This window comes from Haplochromis burtoni, unplaced genomic scaffold, assembly GCF_018398535.1.
Source record: "Haplochromis burtoni strain Fernald_Lab_line unplaced genomic scaffold, NCSU_Asbu1 Contig_529, whole genome shotgun sequence".
Taxonomy (NCBI): Eukaryota; Metazoa; Chordata; class Actinopteri; order Cichliformes; family Cichlidae; genus Haplochromis; species Haplochromis burtoni.
This window is the reverse complement of record NW_024582890.1, coordinates 1-23,612: the sequence shown is the minus strand read 5'-3', so window position 1 is coordinate 23,612 and position 23,612 is coordinate 1. Positions and strand designations below refer to the sequence as shown.

Below are 23,612 nucleotides of genomic sequence, written 5' to 3'. Positions count from 1 at the left end.
AGATTCAGATTTTTCAGAATTTATCTGATGTAGCGCTCGGCTCAATAATTATTACAAAATAATTATTGTGTCATTTGAACATCCATGTAGATGCTGAAAATGAGAGCATCAACATGTCACTTCATCTGTTATTAAACTCAGTTGGCTTCCCTCAAAATGTGAAAGAACCCACCAAAATGCACAGAAAGTGGAGGTTACCTCATTTGAGTCAGCCAGCCGAGTCAAAAGCACAGAAAAGACGACGAGGGAAACAATATCAGCATCCTCCAATTGTAAAACCATTCCTTGTCGTCTTAAAGTTTCCCCTCGAGAGGATCTTTTGTTCATTTTTCACTTAATACGTGATTATTTCAGTATTTACTGATATCTCACTAATGTTTAATAGTGAGCAGTTTTTCATTGATTTGCAGAGAAACTTCAGGTACACAGAAACCATGGGACCAAAATATTCTCTAGAACATAACAGAGCCTCCGGTTTTGCTGTTTTGTTTGATTTTGTTTGTTGTTGTTTTTTAATAGTGTGATTGGATTCACAGATGCATGTTATCATAGACTTCTATCTATCAGCAGTGAGCTCAGTCTATTTATCCTTAAGTGGCAACCTTCATAATACAAAAAGGATATATCTTTGAGGAATGAGCTACTTGACCTTGCTGTGGATGTTTAGAATTTAGAGTCACAATGCAGCCTGAGATTTATGAACTGTCAACACCGACATAGCTTTCACCTAAGATGTAGTGGTGTGATTTTCCTATTTCTGTAGCACATTTGCTGTCTAAGAATGGTTTCCAAACAATGTAATATATGTAAACTTTGGAAACAAGCATTAATATTTTGATTTAAAAAATAAATTAATAATGATATTTTTATAAGCTAACATGTTGCAGCATCTTAACCAAGTGTCCTCACATCCGCAGCGTCTTTATTTTGTCTACACTGACACAGGAGGAAGCAGACAGAGGAAATAACTGAATGTTTTGATTTAGTTTCCAGAAAGCAAAAAGTGAATTTAATTATGGAGGTGTTCTTGATGGGTGGAAAGATAAAGAGGGTTTTAAATTTCTAGCTAAGTGCCTCAAGACAGACTCTGTAGTGTGTAAAGACCCTGTTTGCTTAATTTGATTGCCTCTACGTTCCTCCTGTACCCATAACTTATAGCCTATTCCTCTTTCCTTTTATGTTTCCTATTGACAGAAAGCTGATCTTGCAGTGGCTCCGCTCACCATCACATATGTGCGCGAGAAGGTTATCGACTTCTCCAAGCCCTTCATGACGCTGGGTATAAGTATATTGTACCGCAAGCCCAACGGGACCAACCCTGGGGTCTTCTCCTTCCTCAACCCCCTCTCGCCTGATATCTGGATGTATATTCTGCTGGCTTACTTGGGTGTCAGTTGTGTGCTGTTTGTCATAGCCAGGTAACATGTTACTAAAGTGATTCAAATGATTGTAGCTTCACACACAGTCACACACACAGTTAGCTACAACTGCTCAGTCTTGTCCCACTAACGAGATCATTTCTGTAATTACAGAATCGAGAGCATGCAGTCACTTAGAAGGAGTGCTCACACTAATCAGTGGTCAAAGTTTGGACTTGACATCATTGCTGTGTAACGTGTTTAATACAGTTTAACCAGCAAGGATCATATCGATGCTGGTACACGGGTACCACTGTTAGACATTTGTAACAAAATGTTTCCCCTCACACTGTCATTTAATGTGGCTGCTAGTCTATAAGTGGCCTGGATCTGCTCACACTGATGCTAGTACATAAGTTTCAAACACACACAGAACCACTTCAGAAAGGAAAGCTGTACGTTGATCAGCCTGTGTGCATGTGTCTGAGAGGGTGGCAAAGAGATTGTGCATTCATATATGTGCATATGTGTGATGTGTCGAGCTAGATGTGAAGGCTGCTGCCCTCTCCCACCTTTCCCTCACTCTCCCCAGTGTCTCGCAGATCATGTAGTATTTGCTTTTCTCTTAATTCCTTCACCTTGCTTCAAATGTGACAATTTCTTAGCTAGTTTTGTCTCATATTTTCCAGTTACAACCCATAACAGTTTCAGTCGAATCTGATGACAAGCTCATCTGTAGTTTCTCTGCTGCCTCTGCTCCATCGCTGAATATGTAAAAAGCAAGAACTAGTTTAATCTTTTCTAACCAGACAGAGATCCTAGGTGTTGTTCCTGAGATCCAGAGGAGCTGCTGGAGCCACTCACTCAGCTTGGGGGTCAATGAACCAACTGCTCCAATCACTTTTGCCTTCACCCTCCACATCTGCTGATGCTCTTTTCTCAGACCTTGGTACTTCTGGAGTTTCTTGTACTCCTTTTTCCTGATGGTGCTCTCACTCGGTGCAGCTGCATGTATCACCACAGATGTGCTGGATTGTATCAGGGGCATCTCTGCACAGCCTCTTGCCTGGTGCAACACTTGGTAGACCCAAGCCTTTCTTGATCTTGTGCTTGTTCTGTGCTCATGGATGATCTTTGTTTCGGCCTTCTTCTTTCCACTTAGGGTACAGTCCCGAGGTGCTGAATTTGGGGTGAAACCCCCTGTGCATGGTAAGGAGCTTCCTTGTCTTAGTGTCAGTGACTTCTATCTCCTCTTTTGTCCATCTTATTATCCCAGGAGAATATCAGATAGCTGGCAGCCTGTAGGGGTTGATAGCCCAGATGTTGTTCTTCCCATTCAGCTGATTCCTCAGGCTTTCCTAGCAGCCTCTTCATGGAACTCATTTGCCTGTAGGATTCCTAGTTACTTGAAGCTGTCCTTGATATCTGCAATGTTACCTTCTGGTAGTGCAATTCCCTCGGTTCTGACTACTTTCCTTCTCTTAGTTACCATCCGACTACATTTCTCCAAATGATATTCAGATTGTTCCATTCCGTAGTCGGTATCCGTAGCCACTCTTCTAAATTATCTCACTTCGGGGGTTCAGGCCTATGCCGAACAGCTGTGGGGACAGAGCATCTCCAAAATACGACCTTGATGGTGACTTGTGCAGCTGGCTTGAAGTTGGCCTCCAGTGTTGTTATTGAACTTGCTGAACTATCAAACAGTTTTAGAACTTTTTGGATTGTTACAAATCCTGAAATCACATTTATGATACAGAATAATTTGTTAATTTGTGGATTTCTTTTGTAAAATAATCTTTTATAACTGAACACTTGAAAATTAAAATAAAATACAGTTCTGTACTGTGAAAGCCTGATGTGGACCCAGTGCAGGCTGCAGTCCTTTGGTCTCTTCTCCTTAGTGCTCTACTCGATGAATGTCTTAAAAATTGATTTTTTCGACTTGTGTTTTAAAGGAAGTTTATCTTTAACAATGCTGTGCAGCTCTACCTGATTTAGTAGCTGTAATTTAGACACACACGTAAGTAAGTAATAATGTCTGAGATACAAGCGACATATGATACTTATGCAGCAGGTAATTTAGATAATTTAGGACTACTTAATACAATAATACACACAGTGGGATCACAGACATATCGTTTTCAAATCCTTGTAATGTATTACTTAAATTCTTCTATTTTTGCATGACATAAACTGACAGTAGCTCAAATTTAAAGAAAGATTGGTCATGATATATTAAATTTGTGTTCCAACCCGATATCATGGCAAAGCGTGTATTAGACATGCTGGTGCACCATGCAGTCGTCAGCCTCTCTTATGCATGAAAAGGACACGCATGCTTAGGTTGCAGTAAGCTGTAGTACCAGCAGAGGGAGATATTTTATTTCAAGCCAACATGAAATAGTCATGGGAAATGTTTAAAGAGACTACTAACACATTTCTATCTAAATACACATCAGTGTCTTTACATGTAAATGTAGTGTGTATTTGTCTAAACAGATTCTTTCAAAGACTGAAGTTGGCCAGTGCTCTTTGAAGGTTCACCAGTTTGATCTGGTTGATTGTCCTCATGGTTGCTATTTGGAGCCCGGTGAAGTAAAAAGAGAAAGGGAAGTTTGTGTTAACTGTAAAACTTTTGGGAGACACACCAGCCTTCTTGCACCTTGTTCCAGGACCCAACAGTTTTACCGTTAATAAACGTGTTTTCCAATGTTACTGGCGTTATGATCACACAAGAGAATATAAAGCAGCAACTGTCATCTAAGTTGGCTCAGAATATGCACCTCTCTTTATTTATTATTACAGTAAGCATGTGCTTGGTAAGTGTATAAATGTCCCCCTCACTTTATTCCGTCTTTTCTCCTGTGTACACAACTGCATGCTGGGCTACAGCTGCATGGTTTGGCTGTAGACTGTAGGACGTTCGAGTCTTACAAAACTTTGTGAAATGGGAAATTGACAAGAAATAATATGTAGAGTGAACAGAAAATTTTGGGAATGTGTCCCAATTATGTGATTTAAAAAAAATATGTGTTTATTGAACACTATTAATTATTATGTTAGTTCTTTTATTGTAATCGATCAGCCACAACAGCATAATTGGTGAAAGGTAAATTAAAGTTCACCATCCATTTATTCAAAAATGAATAAATAAACAAATTCATTTCTCTTGACAAAACTAACCTTACCCAGCTAATATAACACACAATGGCTACAGACACCCCGTGGGGGAAGCATGGCCAGGTTATGCTGGATAAGCTGCCAAGCAAAACTCTACATCCCTGTGCATCTCTGCTGCATCCTTCCTTATGCACTACCCCAGTAAAGAAAAGAGCAGAGAGGTCATAAACAGCAACAGATATGATATATCATTAGTCAGATACAGCACAATAAGAGAAGCTGGGTTGGACCTACACTGTGTCAGCTGAGCAACCAGAGAGGGCTGGCACTGAGATCAGCTGATCTGCCAGCGTCCTAGTTGGGTTCAACTGTGGGGTGTGCCTGAGTTCATGGCATCCCCAATACATGTAGTTTTAATGTTGTGGTTGATTGGCGAATATTTTGAATGTCTTCTCACCCACTTTCTGCTTTCTGTTGTATATAGTCATTTACATGAGTTTTGCTTCCTTTATTTGTTTTAGATTATTTCTTAATGTGATTTGTGTCTTTACATCAATTCAAATGAGGTAAGGATACTTTTTGGCTGCACCCCTTTCAGTGGTTAGTTTTTCACATTTGATTTGCCAGAGTTTTGTGCTGGAAGCTGTTATTGACTCAGTTCCTACGGGGGTAACCATACAAATGAGGTAAATGTCATTTACTTTAGATTCTTACCACACGATTTGACAAGACGTGTCTTTCCAAAAAGATCCAGTTGATCTAAGTAGCTCACAGACTCATTCAAATAGGGAATAGTGAAAAGGGAAAAACTTATTGGAATTAAATCCATAATATTGCCCTTACTGATGTTTTAATTGGTACTATAAAAGTTATATTTGGTACTATAAAAAAACTGAAACAAACAGAAATGTACATGTCACCTTTGTGTAGCTCATTCAACTCTCTGCGTTAGTTGTGGACTTTGATTGAAAATGTAAATCGACTGGTGCTCGTGGACATTTATCTGTTAAATGATGAGATGACACTCATTTCAGTCAACACTGTAAAACACAGGGTCTTAACAGGCAAAATATTACAAGCAAGACCTGTTAGGTGTGGCTGTGTGCAGACAGGAATAGGACCCAAGGTGCAGACTCCGGAGACAGTCGTGAACTCAAAATGGCTTTAATGTGATACTCAAAATATAACATAACTGGAAAAACTCAAAATAAACTTAAACTGGAGGAATGACAGAACACACAGCAAGGTAAATGGTAGATCGCGACATGGACACAGAGAAACACAGGGCTTAAATACACAGAAGGAGCAATCAGGGAATGAATAACAGGAGGAAAACACAGCTGGGGCAAATCAGAACTGACGAGACCAAAGAAGCGTAACCTGAACACACTGAGATAAGACAGAGGCCTTCAAAGTAAAACAGGAAACACATGACACAGACTCACATGCAGGCGCTACAGAGGGAACAGAGACGTGGGACCAGGGCAGACAAACACTGACTGAACACGGGGATAGAGGAACTTAGGATACACATAGACGCGAACTAGACAAGGGGATGCAGGTGATAGGGGAGACAGAGCAACTAAAGAAGACAGAGACATAAACCATAAGACAGAACTCAAAGAAACCAAAAACTAGAAAGTATAAATAATATAATAAACTCAAAAACCCTGGGTCAACGACCCAGGCATCCTAACAAGACCCACAGCTGAGCTTCATTGCAAATATATATTTGTGTGTGTATTTGTGCACACTTATACATCAAACCAAAGATCCGACTGTTACTTATACTTGTGGGGACCAACAGTTCCTTCCAGGCCCCACAAGTTTGGGAGTTTCATCTCTGAGGCTCAAAATCTGGGTTTAGTGTCAGGTTATAATTAGTTTAGACTAAGGGTTCATGTTGATGGTTAGGGTAAGCAGCTAGGCAAAGCATCATGTCAACTGGATGTCCTCACTCAGATATAAAAAGCAAGTTGTGTGTGTGTGTGTGTGTGTGTGTGTGTGTGTGTGTGTGTGTGAGTGTGTTGTGTGTGTGCTGTGTGTGTGTTGGTGTGTGTGTGTGTCTGTGTGTGTGTGTGTGTGTGTGTGTTTGTGTTGAGTGAGTGAAGAATAAGAGGCCTAGCCTTACCAGTGTTGGGCAAGTTACTTTGAAAAAGTAATTAATTATAGTTACTAGTTACTTCTTCAAAAAAGTAACTGAGTTAGTAACTGAGTTACAAGATTCTAAAAGTAATTAATTACTTGAAAAGTAACTATTGCGTTACTTAAAAAAAGTTTAACCCTCTGGGGTCCAGGGTATAATCGGCCATTTTTAACTACTTCTGATGTTTCCTCTACATTTCACCTTCACTAGTTACTTTGCCTTGTTTGGTATCATTCTTTTCAGCACAACCTCACGTGTCTGAATTTACAGTCATGTTTTCATTTTGACATACTGTATTAACACAACTGATCTAAAATCAGACAAAAAACATAAAATCAGAGTAGAAAAAGTTATATTTTTTACTGTAACAACCACAAACATGTTTAATGAATCATATTTCATAACTTTAAATGCAAATATAAATTGTCAATTTTAAAATCATATGCACAAGTTTTGCAAACAACAAAGTTATTTGCAGCCATTTACCTTTTACCCTTTTTTATAACCATTTCAAACTGTTTACAGAACAATCAGCTGTTCTTCAATAAGATGCCACAAATTATTTGTGCCACTGCAAATATTTCTGTCCACTATAAAGGAAACATCACAGCCTGATACCTGCAGGTCTGACAGCAGCAGGTGTGTCACTGCTCCTCCTTTCATTCAGCAGCCGCCTCATTGTTCTGACACACAACACAGAACTATCCACAACACTAGACACTAACTACACAAGACAGCACACTAACTACACAAGACAGCACACTAACTACACAAGACAACACACTAACTACACAAGACACACACTAACTACACAAGACAGCACATTAACTACACAAGACAGCACACTAACTACACAAGACAACACTAACTACACAAGACAACACATTAACTACACAAGACAGCACACTAACTACACAAGACAGCACACTAACTACACAAGACAACACATTAACTACACAAGACAGCACACTAACTACACAAGACAACACATTAACTACACAAGACACTAACTACACAAGACAGCACACTAACTACACAAGACAGCACACTAACTACACAAGACAGCACACTAACTACACAAGACAACACATTAACTACACAAGACAACACTAACTACACAAGACACACATTAACTACACAAGACACTAACTACACAAGACAGCACACTAACTACACAAGACAGCACACTAACTACACAAGACAACACATTAACTACACAAGACAGCACACTAACTACACAAGACAGCACACTAACTACACAAGACAGCACATTAACTACACAAGACAGCACATTAACTACACAAGACAGCACACTAACTACACAAGAACACACTAACTACACAAGACAGCACTAACTACACAAGACAAACACACTAACTACACAAGACAAAACACTAACTACACAAGACACACATTAACTACACAAGACAGCACATTAACTACACAAGACAGCACACTAACTACACAAGACAGCACACTAACTACACAAGACAACACACTAACTACACAAGACAGCACACTAACTACACAAGACAGCACACTAACTACACAAGACAACACACTAACTACACAAGACAGCACACTAACTACACAAGACAGCACACTAACTACACAAGACAGCACACTAACTACACAAGACAACACACTAACTACACAAGACAACACACTAACTACACAAGACAGCACACTAACTACACAAGACAGCACACTAACTACACAAGACAGCACACTAACTACACAAGACAGCACACTAACTACACAAGACAGCACACTAACTACACAAGACAGCACACTAACTACACAAGACACACACACTAACTACACAAGACAACACACTAACTACACAAGACAACACATTAACTACACAAGACAGCACACTAACTACACAAGACAGCACACTAACTACACAAGACAGCACACTAACTACACAAGACAACACACTAACTACACAAGACAGCACACTAACTACACAAGACACACACTAACTACACAAGACATCACACTAACTACACAAGACACACATTAACTACACAAGACAGCACACTAACTACACAAGACACCACACTAACTACACAAGACAGCACACTAACTACACAAGACAGCACACTAACTACACAAGACAACACACTAACTACACAAGACAGCACATTAACTACACAAGACAGCACACTAACTACACAAGACAGCACATTAACTACACAAGACAGCACACTAACTACACAAGACAACACATTAACTACACAAGACAGCACACTAACTACACAAGACAGCACATTAACTACACAAGACAGCACACTAACTACACAAGACAACACACTAACTACACAAGACAGCACACTAACTACACAAGACAACACACTAACTACACAAGACAGCACACTAACTACACAAGACAACACACTAACTACACAAGACAACACACTAACTACACAAGACAACACACTAACTACACAAGACAACACACTAACTACACAAGACACACACTAACTACACAAGACACACACTAACTACACAAGACAACACACTAACTACACAAGACAGCACACTAACTACACAAGACAGCACACTAACTACACAAGACACCACACTAACTACACAAGACAACACAATAACTACACAAGACAACACAATAACTACACAAGACAACACATTAACTACACAAGACAACACACTAACTACACAAGACAACACATTAACTACACAAGACACACATTAACTACACAAGACAACACACTAACTACACAAGACAACACTAACTACACAAGACAGCACACTAACTACACAAGACACCACATTAACTACACAAGACAGCACACTAACTACACAAGACAGCACACTAACTACACAAGACAGCACACTAACTACACAAGACAACACTAACTACACAAGACAGCACACTAACTACACAAGACAGCACACTAACTACACAAGACAACACACTAACTACACAAGACACACACTAACTACACAAGACAACACTAACTACACAAGACAACACACTAACTACACAAGACACCACTAACTACACAAGACAGCACACTAACTACACAAGACAGCACATTAACTACACAAGACAGCACACTAACTACACAAGACAGCACACTAACTACACAAGACAGCACACTAACTACACAAGACAGCACACTAACTACACAAGAACACACTAACTACACAAGACAACACACTAACTACACAAGACAGCACATTAACTACACAAGACAGCACACTAACTACACAAGACAGCACACTAACTACACAAGACAGCACACTAACTACACAAGACACACTAACTACACAAGACAACACACTAACTACACAAGACACACACTAACTACACAAGACACAACACTAACTACACAAGAACACACTAACTACACAAGAACACACTAACTACACAAGACACACACTAACTACACACTCCAAACACGCTAAACATCACAAATCTCTCACATCTCAAAACTCTCTCTCTCTTCTCTCTCTCTCTCTCTCTCTTCCCCCTCTTCCTAAACAACCAAATGTCATGTTGCCATATCATCATTTTTGATTGGTTGATGTGGTGCATTTTTCCACCAGAAAAGCAGCTGTTTTTAAATATATATATATATTTATTTTTTTATTTTTTGCTCATAAGCAGAGAGGTCTCGCTGCGCTGTCCTCAGACAGTAAACGTGACGAAACTATTTAGGAAAAAATGCCGTATAAATTGTTTATCATGACTCTGGTTTTACTGGCCCATCAACACAGTTTATAAACTGTCACCTTGTTGCTTTGTCTTCAAGTGGTCATGTGATTGGCTTACCACGACTACTTTATTCTTCCTCAGTCAAACAGCAGCACTCATGCCATTGTTTTCCCCCCTTAGCTCCAGGTGTTGTGCCAAAAAGTGTTCGTCTGTCCGCGGGAGCGCAGCTGCTTAAAGCTGTAGCGCCCAGATTACTTACAGCTACTTCCTGCAGCTGATATACGATGCGGTAAACTGAACACAGCTTCAACCATCTGTTTGTTGAAACAATAGTAACGCGACCGCATTTTCTTGTTAGTAACAGTAATGGCATTGTAACGATAGGAATAGTAATTAGTTAGATTACTGGTTACTGAAAAAAGTAACGCCGTTACTTGTAACGCTGTTATTCCCATCACTGCACATTACATATTTAATGTTGTATGCTTGTGTTTTATTCTGTGTATCACTGTTGGTCCAGTGGCTGAAGTATGAGTGCTACACTGCCAAACAGACAGTAATAGGACTGAAATTACAGTGGTAGAAGCAGAGCAGCTTTCTTTTCCAGCTGTAGGCTTAATTTACATGAATGCACAGCTGAACTATGACTGTGTTGTTCTGACACCTGCCCTGTTTCCTCCTGTTACATGTGTCAGTGTAACGGTACGTTATCCCCTGTATGTTTGTCTTAATGACAGAAAAAGCCTTTCCACTGCTTCTGGTGCAGGTGATAAAACATATAGTACATCTCTTCCAAATCCCATCTGTTAGCCATTTGTTACATTTTGGAGAACAAAGTTGCCACATCCTCAGCATCCTGACCAAAATGTTTCCGCAGAACAATTACAAACAGAGACATAAAATCATGCGTCCATAATCTGTCCGTATTTTGCAGTATGTCTCTCATCTAAACTCTGTAACTATGACTCATGATTTGACTTCTAATTCTTGTCTGTATTTTCAAAAGTACAATATTTCTGCCTGTCATATCAAAGCATAATTGACTTTAGTCTTTTCATGATAACATTTATGGTAATATGTGCTCATATTAAAGTCACTCCTCAGCATCCCACAGTCCTATATGGATATTAGATTTAAATTAAAGTGACTAATAAGAAAAGTGAATTTTACCAGTCTTAAACTCTTAACATCCACCATGTAACCAACAGCATTCAGTATTCTGGTTTGCAGTCGAGCCTTCTTTTGTAAGTGTTCGTATCTGATTCATTCCTGATTTGTGAAAATGAAATAAAGTGAGGTGAACCAACAAACAGCACAGAATGTTAAACTAACAAAATAATTAGAAACCCAAAATACAGATGACTCACTTAGTATATAATTGTTCCTTTTGTGGTGAAGTACCCTCTAAGGCAGGGGTGTCGAACTCCAGGCCCCGAGGGCCGGTGTCCTGCAGGTTTTAGATCTCACCCTGGGTCATCACATCTGAATCAGATGATTAGTTCATTCCCAGGCCTCTGGAGAACTTCAAGACATGTTGAGGAGGTGATTTAGCCATTTAGATCAGCTGTGTTGGATCAAGGACACATCTAAAACCTGCAGGATACCGGCCCTCGAGGCCTGGAGTTCGACACCTGTGCTCTAATGCAAGGGCTAAGACTCCGATCTGACCCACAGGATGGATCTTGGAAATTGTAAAGGACGCACACACACACACACACACACACACACACACACACACACACACACACACACACACACATTTAGCGAGTTTAGTTTCTAAAGTATATTTTCTGTGATTTCCAAGGCAAAAGACAAAGGCTCAGATTTGCAACAAAACATCTCAATGATTCTCAGAATTGTTAGAAGAAATATTCTGGGACAAACAGGACAAAAGTGGAACTTTTTGGAGGGGTTGAATCATGTTACATCTGCCATGAAGCTAACATTAAACTGAACATGATACTGAAGGTTAGATGTGAAGGGACCTGGATGACTAGCCATAATTTGCCTATTATTAATGACCTTAAAATCAAGCTCACTTGAGTTATGCAGCAGGACAATGACTGCAATGATGGGAACGACTCATTGCCAGTTATCGCAAATGCTTGATTGCAGTTCTTGCTGGCAAGGGAGGCACAACCAATTACAAGATTTATGAGGCAATTCGTTTATCACATGGAGCCAGGTAGACTTGAATAGCTTTTTTTCTCTTAGTAAATGAAATGATTTATTAAAACGTGTATTTCGTATTTACTCTTATTATTTTTGGCTAATGTTAAAATTTCTGTAATGATCCGAAACATGGAAGTGTGAAAAGGAGGCACATATTTTTCCATAGCACTGTATCGAGAGTTTTTCTTTGCTGTCGGCCAATTTAGAATGAGTAATACCTTAGCTTGTGTCTCTGTGGACAAATCCAGAGCACATGGAAAAATCCCTCATGACACAGACACAACAGTCAGACTGAAACTAAGGATTGTAGGGCAATAACAAGAGAGTTACATGATGGGTCAAATACTTTTAACCCACATAAATACTTTTCATTTTCATGGCGACTTACATAAATGATGAACTCTCAGTAACACCTGACATTAGTATGATCATACATTATCATTGGCATTTTTTTGCAGAAAGAGCCTGATGATTACAGAAAGCAGAACATTGTTTCTGTGCCACTGATGAGCTCTCCTGTTTTGCTTCATGCTTCTGTGCTACCCTTGCTCAAAGAATAGATGACCTGAGATAATGTTAGGAAAATATAATCAGATCGAAGTGACAGCAAACTGTCTCTATAGTGAGGGACAAGTTAAGCTATGTAGCAGCAGCCTAACATGTCATTCACATAATGATAATGACAACTTTGCTTAACCATGCTCATAGTGAACTGTACCTGGCTGTTTGCAACATGACTGGAACAAATTCACTGAGAAACAGGCACAAGGGATTGGGTCACATTGTTGCATTCTCCAAGGTTGCAGTTCAGCTGAACTCAATTTGAATTGAAATTTTACAAGCCGGCAAATCTGGGGATCATAAGCTGAACAGCTGCTTTAATGCCGAGGATTGTTTTAAACCAAAAATCAGGGGCACATTCACAGATCCATACACAACACACATATGAAATCCAATACACAATATCCCTTCTAACTGTTATAGGATTGAAAAGGAATACTGCCACTAACCATAATATAATAGCAACAGAGATTGGTCAGTGTCAGTGTACGGTTACAATGCTGTCATCCAGCCAGTCTCGTCAGCGTATCCTTGTCATGGTTGCAGGGTGAAGCCTATCCCAGCTACCACAGGACGAGAGGCAGGGTGCACCCTGGACTAACACATAGAGACAGACAACAATTCACACTCAGAGTCACACCTCCACCAATGCTGTTAATAACTCTGCATTATTAACTAATGCTGATAAAATGCTGTCATTTTATCAATAAAGCAACACATCTTCATAACAGTCTTCTATTTACCCCAGAGGATAATGGATTACAACCGTGACACACTGCAGAAGTTTTATCTACTTTATTGATCATTATTAGATGTCATTAGAATCAGTAACATCCACTCCAGAGTTTTTTGAAAAGTAAAACGTCTTGCACCGAACAAATCCTACATTATGCTTTTCCATTTAATTGTTCAAATGACTGTGTGTCGGGCTGAGTCGAGATAGAGGGCTGGTTCCCCCTTTTACTTCAACACAAACCAAATCAGGTCAGGACGCTTAACCGTAGACCAATCAACCTTTACTAATCTAATGTCACTTTTATTTAACATGAATAAACGAGAACTGTCTTTGCTTGAAGAGTGCTTTGAATGAGAGGGATCACCAGGGCTGGCGTGGGCATGATGGGAATGAACCATTTGATCTGCTGAATATTAATGCTCCTTCAAGATTATAAGGATTATTAGTTCTTTTCTCGGCTGGCGATGGAGTTATTTTCAGAACCCATCGATTAAATTACAGCGGGAACTGCCTTTGATATGAGCACATCCACATGACGAGGCACTTTGGATTATCAGTGCTGCTCAAACCCACTCCCCAACCATTCTATGGTAATAAAATTGAAAAACACACAAAGGGAATTCAGATGAGAATTTTGAGGCTGCATCTTGATAACTGAGCTTTTCATTAAGGAATCAAATTAACAGCAACATGATCTCAAGCATGCTGGCATAGCAATGCTTATTGATTTGGGAAGTGTCTCTGAACATTAACTAACCTTTGTGTTCTTTCCTTTGTCTCCCCAGGTAGGAAGACCATTCTTGGTCTCTTTCAGTGTATACTCTTGTGTTTTTATGCAGCTGCAGTAAAAATATGTGTGTGTGTGTATGTTCTCTGTTAATTGTCACAGGTTTAGTCCCTACGAGTGGTATAACCCCCACCCTTGCAACCCTGACTCGGATGTAGTGGAAAACAATTTCACCCTGCTTAATAGTTTCTGGTTCGGAGTTGGAGCTCTCATGCAGCAAGGTAGACGCCTCTGCCTCCCCCCTTTTTCTAGCACAAGTCCCACTTTTTTGCTGGGGGTCAACCTTGCTCTTTGACCAGGCCCATGACCATGCATGGGGGCCTCTGTGCATGTAGCTAGATGCTTTACGTGTAGTCCAGCAGGATGGTTTGAGAAGACTTTGAGCAATGTGATTAGCATATGACAGTGGTGCTCCTGCATGCTTTCCTTCTCCCTCCTCACATTCCTGACCTATTAGCAGCCATCACAACAGGTAGGTATCCCCACCCAAAACATGTGAGATGGATCAGATGTATGACTTTCTGTGAGAATGTAAACTTTTTCTGTGTTTGTTTTTTTCCTTCTGCCAAATCTTCTCAACTAATCAGCACCCTTAGATTGAGAAAATTAACAGAAATGGAAATAGAAACACTTTATGATAGCACTTTCTATCACAGCTCAGTAATAACGTGGTAACAGTAGAGTAACAACGGGGAAACAAGAGCGCAATACTGTGGCAATTTCTAAGTTATTACAATTCAGTTACCTGTGGTAGTTTTTGTGTAATAAGTAGGAAACAGAAACGGCTTGTTTCTATTTAATAGCATATTAATAAGCAGGTAAAAAAACTTTTAAAACAAACTTAAAGTTTAAGTTTTAAAAGAACAACAATGTTAAAACAAGTGTTTCTGGCAGTTCTTTGAGCAACAATTTCACAGATACAGAGTGTCCTATTGAAACAGTGCACCATTATGTTTATAATCAGAAATAAACCACTACAAAATTTACTGGTGGTAAATATTCTGAGTACACCACACCTCCAACCCCCTCACCTTAACCGATGAAAACTGGAGTGTTATACATATATATATATATATATATATATATATATATATATATATATATATATATATATATATATATATATATATATATATATATATATATATACTTTCAAATTATTTAAAGTATAACTAACCACATACATCTAGTTCTCTATGCATATTTGCAATAATAACGGTGAACTTATTTCATGACGATCTTACTTTTATGCAATCTTAGTTTTTAGAGCTACTCTAAATATTATCTGGTAAGCTAACGTTAGCTACTAACCTGCTGTTAGCTGCTTTGTTTGTGGTGTAAGTTGACAGCATGTGATGAAATACAGTGGGGCAAAAAAGTATTTAGTCAGCCACCGATTGTGCAAGTTCCCCCACTTAAAATGATGACAGAGGTCAGTAATTTGCACCAGAGGTACACTTCAACTGTGAGAGACAGAATGTGAAAAAAAAATCCATGAATCCACATGGTAGGATTTGTAAAGAATTTATTCGTAAATCAGGGTGGAAAATAAGTATTTGGTCACCTCAAACAAGGAAAATCTCTGGCTCTCACAGACCTGTAACGTCTTCTGTAAGAAGCTTTTCTGTCCCCCACTCGTTACCTGTATGAATGGCACCTGTTTGAACTCATCATCTGTATAAAAGACACCTGTCCACAGCCTCAAACAGTCAGACTCCAAACTCCGCCATGGCCTGCATTATTGCTATTATCACTTTATTAGCTGTAGTTCCACATTATTAACCCCAGATTTGTTATCCAATTACATATATTTAAGTGTAACAGTACTCAGCTGTAACCACTGTTGCAAAAGTGATATTACTTGGATATTAAGTGGTTATTACTTCAGTAGTTGCATACTAATAACTTGGAAAATACTACATTGTTACGCTCTTGTTTCCCATTGTTACTCTACTATTACTGCATTATTACTGAGCTGTAATAGAAAGTGCTACCAACTTGGTATACACTTTTTTTTTGCGACCAATATCTTATATATTTAATAACACAATAAGAGATATGCTGTATGTCATATCATAAACATTTGCGTGCAAAGCCTTGAAAGCATGGTATATACTGTATGTATGACTTGCAACAAAACACTGGAATGGAGCACACAGGGAGGTAGCTGCAAGATCCCAGATTGTGTTAAAGGATCAGTTTATGCAAATGACAAGAAGGAAAATAAGAAAGCTTGCCTTTAATGGCATCTAGCTGTGCAGGTGGTTCCACGCTTCCACACTGGACTGTATATAAAAGTTAGATGTAGCTACTGCGTCAGAAAAGTGAATCCAGTAGCGGAGTGGCTCAGAGTGCTATACCATTAAGTAGCAGTTCACGTCTGGCTCCAAAAACACCACAGATGATAGTGGCCAAGTTCGGTTGTTGTACTCACAGAACTAAAAGAATGAAACTTCTGACTATAGTAACAGTAATCATTTTGAACTTTTTCTTGATTATATAACACACAGTATAGAGAGAGCATTTATCTGCACAACCAACACACTAGGAAGTCGTTATTGTGCTGCAACAGGCTCCATCAGACTTTTTCAAGGCCTTCCCAGTGAAACTTCAGCAGGGTGAACTAAAATAGAGAGAATAATATAAATCACAATACCCATCGAAGTACTTTAGCTCACATGATGAAAACTGAACAGCTCTACCAGGAAAATTACAGTGCATTTTTTTTATCCAGCGCCAAATCACAACATCGGTCAGCTCGAGGGGCCAGAAAGTAGTCACAACATTTACTTGTTACACACCTGTTGCAGCTTTATTCCTCTAACTAATCTAAACTAATGGATTACACTCATTTTCACCTCAGAATTATTTTTTACACCCCTAATCACAAAGTGAAAAAATGGTTGCGTATAACTCTTGTGAAATTATAAAAAGTTGAGAAAACTATTTTACTGAGGCTTGGCAGCTCTGGCATACAGGTGTGATTTGTGTAGAGCTGCAGAAATGTTTGTCCTTCTGGAAGGTCCTCATCTTTCCACAGAGCAGCGCTGGAGCTCTGTCACAGTGACCATCACATTCTTGGTCACCTTAATCACTCAGATTGTCCAGATGGACAGCTCTAGGAACTTATTCCATTTACAGATAATGGAGGCCACTCTGCTCATTGGGACAGTCATGCTGCAGTAATCGTTCTATACGCTTCCCTAGATCTGTGCCTCTACGTAACCGTGTCTGAGAGGTCTACAGGCAGTTAATTGGACTTCATGGCTCACTTTGTGCTCTGACGTACATAGTTGTAGAAACATCCGACAGATGATCACTGGAAACAGAATGCAGCTGAGCCCAATGTTCAGTGTCACGCAAAAGGTGTGAAAAGTTTTATACATGTTACATTTTTGTTTTCAAGAAAACTTCGTTTCACTTTGTCATCAAGGAGTTTTGTGATTAGAATTCTGAGGTGAATAATTAATTTAATCAACTTTGGAAAATTTAACATGAAACTAATATGGATCAGGTGAAGCACTGTGAATACTTTTCAGATGACCTATACAGGTCTCAGAACATGGACAATGCAAAACTCTGCATTACTCAGTCACTCCAGAATGTAATGGCTTGGCATTTATATAGCATATGTTTCTCTTAGCTAGTGGGATGCTCTGACTTACTTATAGACCATGCTTACTAATATCTCCAGATTAGCTTGTAACACAGATCCATAAGTATTCCAGTTACTTTGAATAAGTAAATAAAATTATAGATTTTTTCATATCTTTACCCCAACAAAGCAAAGGAAAATATCTGATAAGCATTCAGCATACGTTTGTAGCATCTGAAAAAGAGTTCAGTAAATGTCATGCATTGTAGCTTGAATTGTAGTTTAGTGTTCATAAAAAGGTCAGCAGAATAGATGATGGAGAGACATCATGTTGAGAAGATGTGCAGCCAGAAGACTGTGGGACTAGTCTCAACAAACACACAGTAGCTACATAACAGTATGCTGGTCTGCACTGTGGAGAGGCTCCCCTGCCGGGCGGCTTGCCTAACCCCCCAGAAAACTGTGGGACGTGCTGTTTGGTCATGACGTTACCTTGGGTACATGACAGTCAGCCCCAACCAGGCTCTGTTTGGTCTGCGCTCGCCTCTCTGAAGGTCGCTCACTGTTTTCTGTTCTGGTGCAAAAGTATAAAAAGTCCAAACCTGGTAATACCTGCATCTGATTGCTGGTCATGGGTCCCACACAGAACAAACATTGTATTGTTACCAGCACTGATGAATGTGTGTTTGTTCTCATTCATGTTGAGTTGTGGTTTTAAAAATGGACAAAATGGGTGGCTGTTGGCCATACTGGGCGACTTTATTGCCATGGTTGAATATACCTAATAATATACTGCTTTCAAATCACAAATCACTTTTCATACCATTTTAAACTTCAACTAAAGATTTAATGCCAATATAACAATATTTTAGGAACATTTTACAATTACTGTATTTTCGCAGGAATTACATTTCTTTATTCAGAACATATTTGTTTTATATTTCTTGTATTCCCGCTATTGTCGCTCCTTCTAATAGATAGGGAGGATTTATCACATTATTTATTAACTCCATAAAAATGTGTATTAACATATTTCCTGCACGTTACAGACAGTAGTGGTTTTAAATTCTACCAAACCAGTGAGTGCAAATGAAAGTGTCCAACTAACACTCTCGTTAAAGATTTTTAAAAAAAACACTCCTGATAATGTAAAATGGTAAATGGCCTGTATTTGTATAGCGCTTTACTCAGTCCCTAAGGACCCCAAAGCGCTTTACATTACATTCAGTCATCCACCCATTCACACACACATTCACACACTGGTGATGGCACCTACACTGTAGCCACAGCTGCCCTGGGGCGCACTGACAGAGGCGAGGCCACCGGGCCCTCTGACCACCACCAGTAGGCAACGGGTGAAGCGTCTTGCCGAAGGACACAACGACCGAGACTGTCAGAGCTGGGGCTCGAACAGTCAACCTTCCGATTACAAGATGAACTGCCAACTCTTGAGCCACGATCGGATGTGATAATTAAGCATTTAACCAATACAATCCTGTCTTTCTCCTTATGTCCAAATACTTTTTCTAGCTTTGTGTTACATCATACCACTACATATTTTGAGAGAATGTATGTTTCCATGCAATGTCATTAGTTGTGAAGGCACTGGACTATGAAAGAACGTTGGTAGGCATGAACCACCTTGTGCACACTCCATTGCAAAATCCATAAAACCAGGTTTAAGCTGCAGCTGGCTGCCATGTCTTTCACTGCATACTCCCTCCCTACTAGACAGCTCACTCAGGGACTATGAGAAAGAAAGACAGCTTGATGAGAAGTTAGTATTAGGATCGAGGATCTCACAGAGGGAGTGGCACACAGAGTTCTTAAATTTCTATCTCTCTGACTCTAAGAGCTTTCTCTCTGAGTGAATGTGAAAAATACCAGATTTGCTTAAGCCATTTAAATAAAATAGTCCTGCTCTAACTCAGACCCACCTTCCTCATATGGGCAACAAACCTCCCTCACTCCCACTCTACCCCCACATATACATTCATCCTCTGCATACATTCTGGATAATACTTAATGAAAAAAAGACCTTTAAGTGTCATTACTTTAAGTGTCTTGATGCATGCTCAATCATCCAGGAAAGTAAATCTCCAAAAGTTGATTCTGTTCATCTGGACGTAGTGTTTTGTGGGAGAAACGTTTTGTCTCTCATCCAGGTGACTTCTTCAGTCTCAGCTGACTGCAATTTTCCCCAATCTTATAAACAGTACATTTGCATAATGACTGGAACCAGCCCACTGAAGGAACAATGGGCTGGGAGGTCAGTTCCTTAATCTTAATTATGCAAATTCTCATGAACATTGATCAACAACCACTGATCAATGGCCATGAGTACCATTCACAGAAAGTTGGGGAATGGCTGCAATCACAGCATTGTAAGATGGCCGGTTTGAGGGCGGAGTCAAGGAGGCCATTTACGTGAAAAGGGAAAGACCATCTCTGAATCGAGAAGGGGCCTAAGGGTACATCTGTCACCATCTTACAATGCTGTGATTGCAGCCATTCCCCAACTCTCTGCGAATGGTACTCATGGCCATTGATCAGTGGTCATTGATCAGTGGCTGTTGATCAATAGTCATGAGAATTTGCATAATTAAGATTAAGGAACTGACCTCCCAGCCCATTGTTCCTTCAGTGGGCTGGTTTCAGTCATTATGCAGATGTACTGTTTATAAGATTGAGACCTGCAGTCAGCTGAGACTGAAGACGTCACCTGGATCAGTGACGAAACGTTTCTCCCAGAAAGCGCTACATCCAGATGAACAGAATCAGCTTTTGGAGAATTACTTTAAGTGGTGCATAAAGTGTGTTATACTGTCAAAAGTGGCTTAGGAGAAGAAGAAGAAAGAAAATAAACCAGAAACGTATTAGGGCCGAGTCAGTGCAAACTTTACAGCAGCTAAGCTAAGCATCAGCTATACTTTGTAGAAATGGCCACAATCAGTGGAATCACAATAAATCTACTGAGATTTTTATTCAATTCACTTTTATTTATATTGCACCAAATCACAACAGCAGTTGCCTGAAGGCATAGTTTTTATGCAGAGTTTATCTTTTGGAAAAGCTGACATGTAATTTCACTTTGGTAATTAGTTGCAAATCTGAAAGGTCGATGAATTAAGAGAGCATTCAGTGTCTGTAAATCTCTGTTACATGCACACTCTGAAATCAAAATACCTTTTTGGACCTTTTTTACCTTTATTCGTTTACGGTACTGCCATTGCACTCTTCACAGGGCACAAGTCTTTGTACCTTATCAAGAACCTTCTTGAACCTTTTGTTAGAATATTGCACCACAGTGTTGCATCTATCCATTTTGTAGCACTGTGCATGTCATGGGAGCAGCAGCCATTTTTATGTTCACTGCACAGCCCTTTTACACGGCAGCGTGAGCCAAAAATGACGTTGCATTTGCTACTGTTTTCCACCTTTTTGTTGTCACTTCATGCACATTGTATTTTTGTAACCTTTGTGTGTTGTGCCACTGCCACTGCAGCCAGGTCAAAAAGACAGGTGTACAATTGTATGCATGTATTTTTTTAATGACATATCAGTACAAAAGTTCAGAGATTTACAGATTATACAGAGGGAGATCCCCAAAAGCTGATTCTGTTCATCTGGATGTAGTGTTTTCAGTGGGATGAAACGTTTCTCCCGATGACAACACTACGTCCAGATGACCAGAATCAACTTCTGTGGATTTACTTACCTGGATGATTGAGCATGCATCAAGACGATACAGAGGGAGATGTTGCAACCATGTGATAACATGAGACTTATCGTATCGTATGAATCCATCGTTGGCCTATCATCACCTTTCACTCGGGAAATGCTGCTTCTCCCTTTCTCCAGCCACCACCTTCAGGTCTTCTATGAGTTAACAGTGTTATCCTCTGCACCTCCATAATGTCAGTATATAAGACAGAATGTATTCAGAATGTTTTTAAATAGCTTAAAAAAATAAGGAATCAGTAAATTGTTGACATTTAAGAGCCAAAATAACATTTTATTATTCATTATTTGTACTGTTTTGGAACATTTGGAATATTCACCTTTTTGACACATCTTGTGGTCCAATCCAATTTTATGAAATCCTGTTATAGCAATGCTCTGTCAGAGATGGGTAGCATGAGTAAAGACTTTTGGTTTGTCTAAGGCATTAATTACTACTACTACTGCAATTAAGAATTTATTAATTTGATTGTTTTAACTAGGTTAGTTCCAAAGTTAAAGAGAACACATAAGGGAAATATTCAACCATGTGGCTGCCCACTCTGTCCAATCTTTGTGTTTGTGTCTGAGTGTGTGATCCAGGCAGCAGATGCAGAGACCTGGCCCAGTCTGGGTGTTGCCCACTCACAAACCTAATCTTGTATTCAGCCTCACCTGCTCCTCTGCTCCTTCCATTCAGGATCTGAGCTCATGCCGAAAGCCCTCTCCACCAGAATTGTAGGAGGAATCTGGTGGTTTTTCACACTCATCATTATCTCCTCCTACACGGCAAACTTAGCAGCCTTCCTAACTGTGGAGAGGATGGAGTCGCCTATCGACTCTGCTGATGATCTGGCCAAGCAGACAAAGATAGAATATGGAGTTGTAGAAGACGGCGCATCGATGACCTTCTTCAAGGTTAGTTACACTTTCACATTATCCATCCAGAGTTTTCTCATGAAAGATTACATGTGGGGAAAATGTTGTGTTGGTAGTAGTACAAACACATCTGACGTGTTGCTGGGGTCCTAAACTTAATTATACAAGAAGTAAAGAAATAACGTACGTTTACATGGACTGATTCTCATATAGCACTTTTCTGGATTTCTACGCTTTTCTTCTCCCAGAGCACTCAAAGCACTGTTTACAACATGCCTAATTCACCCATAAATACAAACTTTATCTTTGTGTAAAAGTGCTTTGTCTCTAACATTCACACACTCGTACTCCAGTGGATGCATTGGAGAGCAACTTGGAGCTATTATCTTGTCCAAGGATATTTGGCATGCAGATGGAGCAGCCAGGAATCAAACCACCAACCTTCTTATTTGTTGAGGACCTGCTCTACCTTCTGAGTTACAGCCCCCCCCTCCCAATTTAAACCTCAAAACTACTGGGTAAGATTTAGGAAAAGATTATCTCTTGAGTTAATATAAAAAAAATGATGCACATGTTAGAAGACTTACACAGAAAACTAAGCCTTTCTTGGTTGTATGAACTAGTTTGATATCACTATGACAAGTGATATCAAACTAGTTCATACATGCATCTAAAGGGGACGGTGGTAATAATCATTGTTGGGAAGGTTACTTTTAAAATGTATTCCTTTACAGATTACATGCCCCAAAATGTATTTTGTAACGTATTCCATTACATTACTCAATGACAGTAGCGTATTTGAATACTTTGGATTACTTAATATATTATCATGCTTTTTACAACTACATGAATG

The 23,612-nt window shown here is 39.5% G+C and overlaps 1 protein-coding gene across 1 annotated transcript in view; it reads left to right on the top strand.

The window, feature by feature from the left end:
• Nucleotides 1–23,148, top strand: part of LOC102291713 (glutamate receptor ionotropic, kainate 2) — a gene marked incomplete in the record, with an annotated part of 276,324 nt that extends 253,176 nt beyond the window's left edge. Inside the window, 3 exon segments of the mRNA XM_014329329.2 lie at nt 1,195–1,418; nt 14,668–14,786; nt 22,581–23,148. Of these exon segments, the coding sequence (XP_014184815.2) occupies nt 1,195–1,418; nt 14,668–14,786; nt 22,581–22,912 (675 nt within the window).
• Nucleotides 23,149–23,612: the final 464 nt, after the last annotated feature.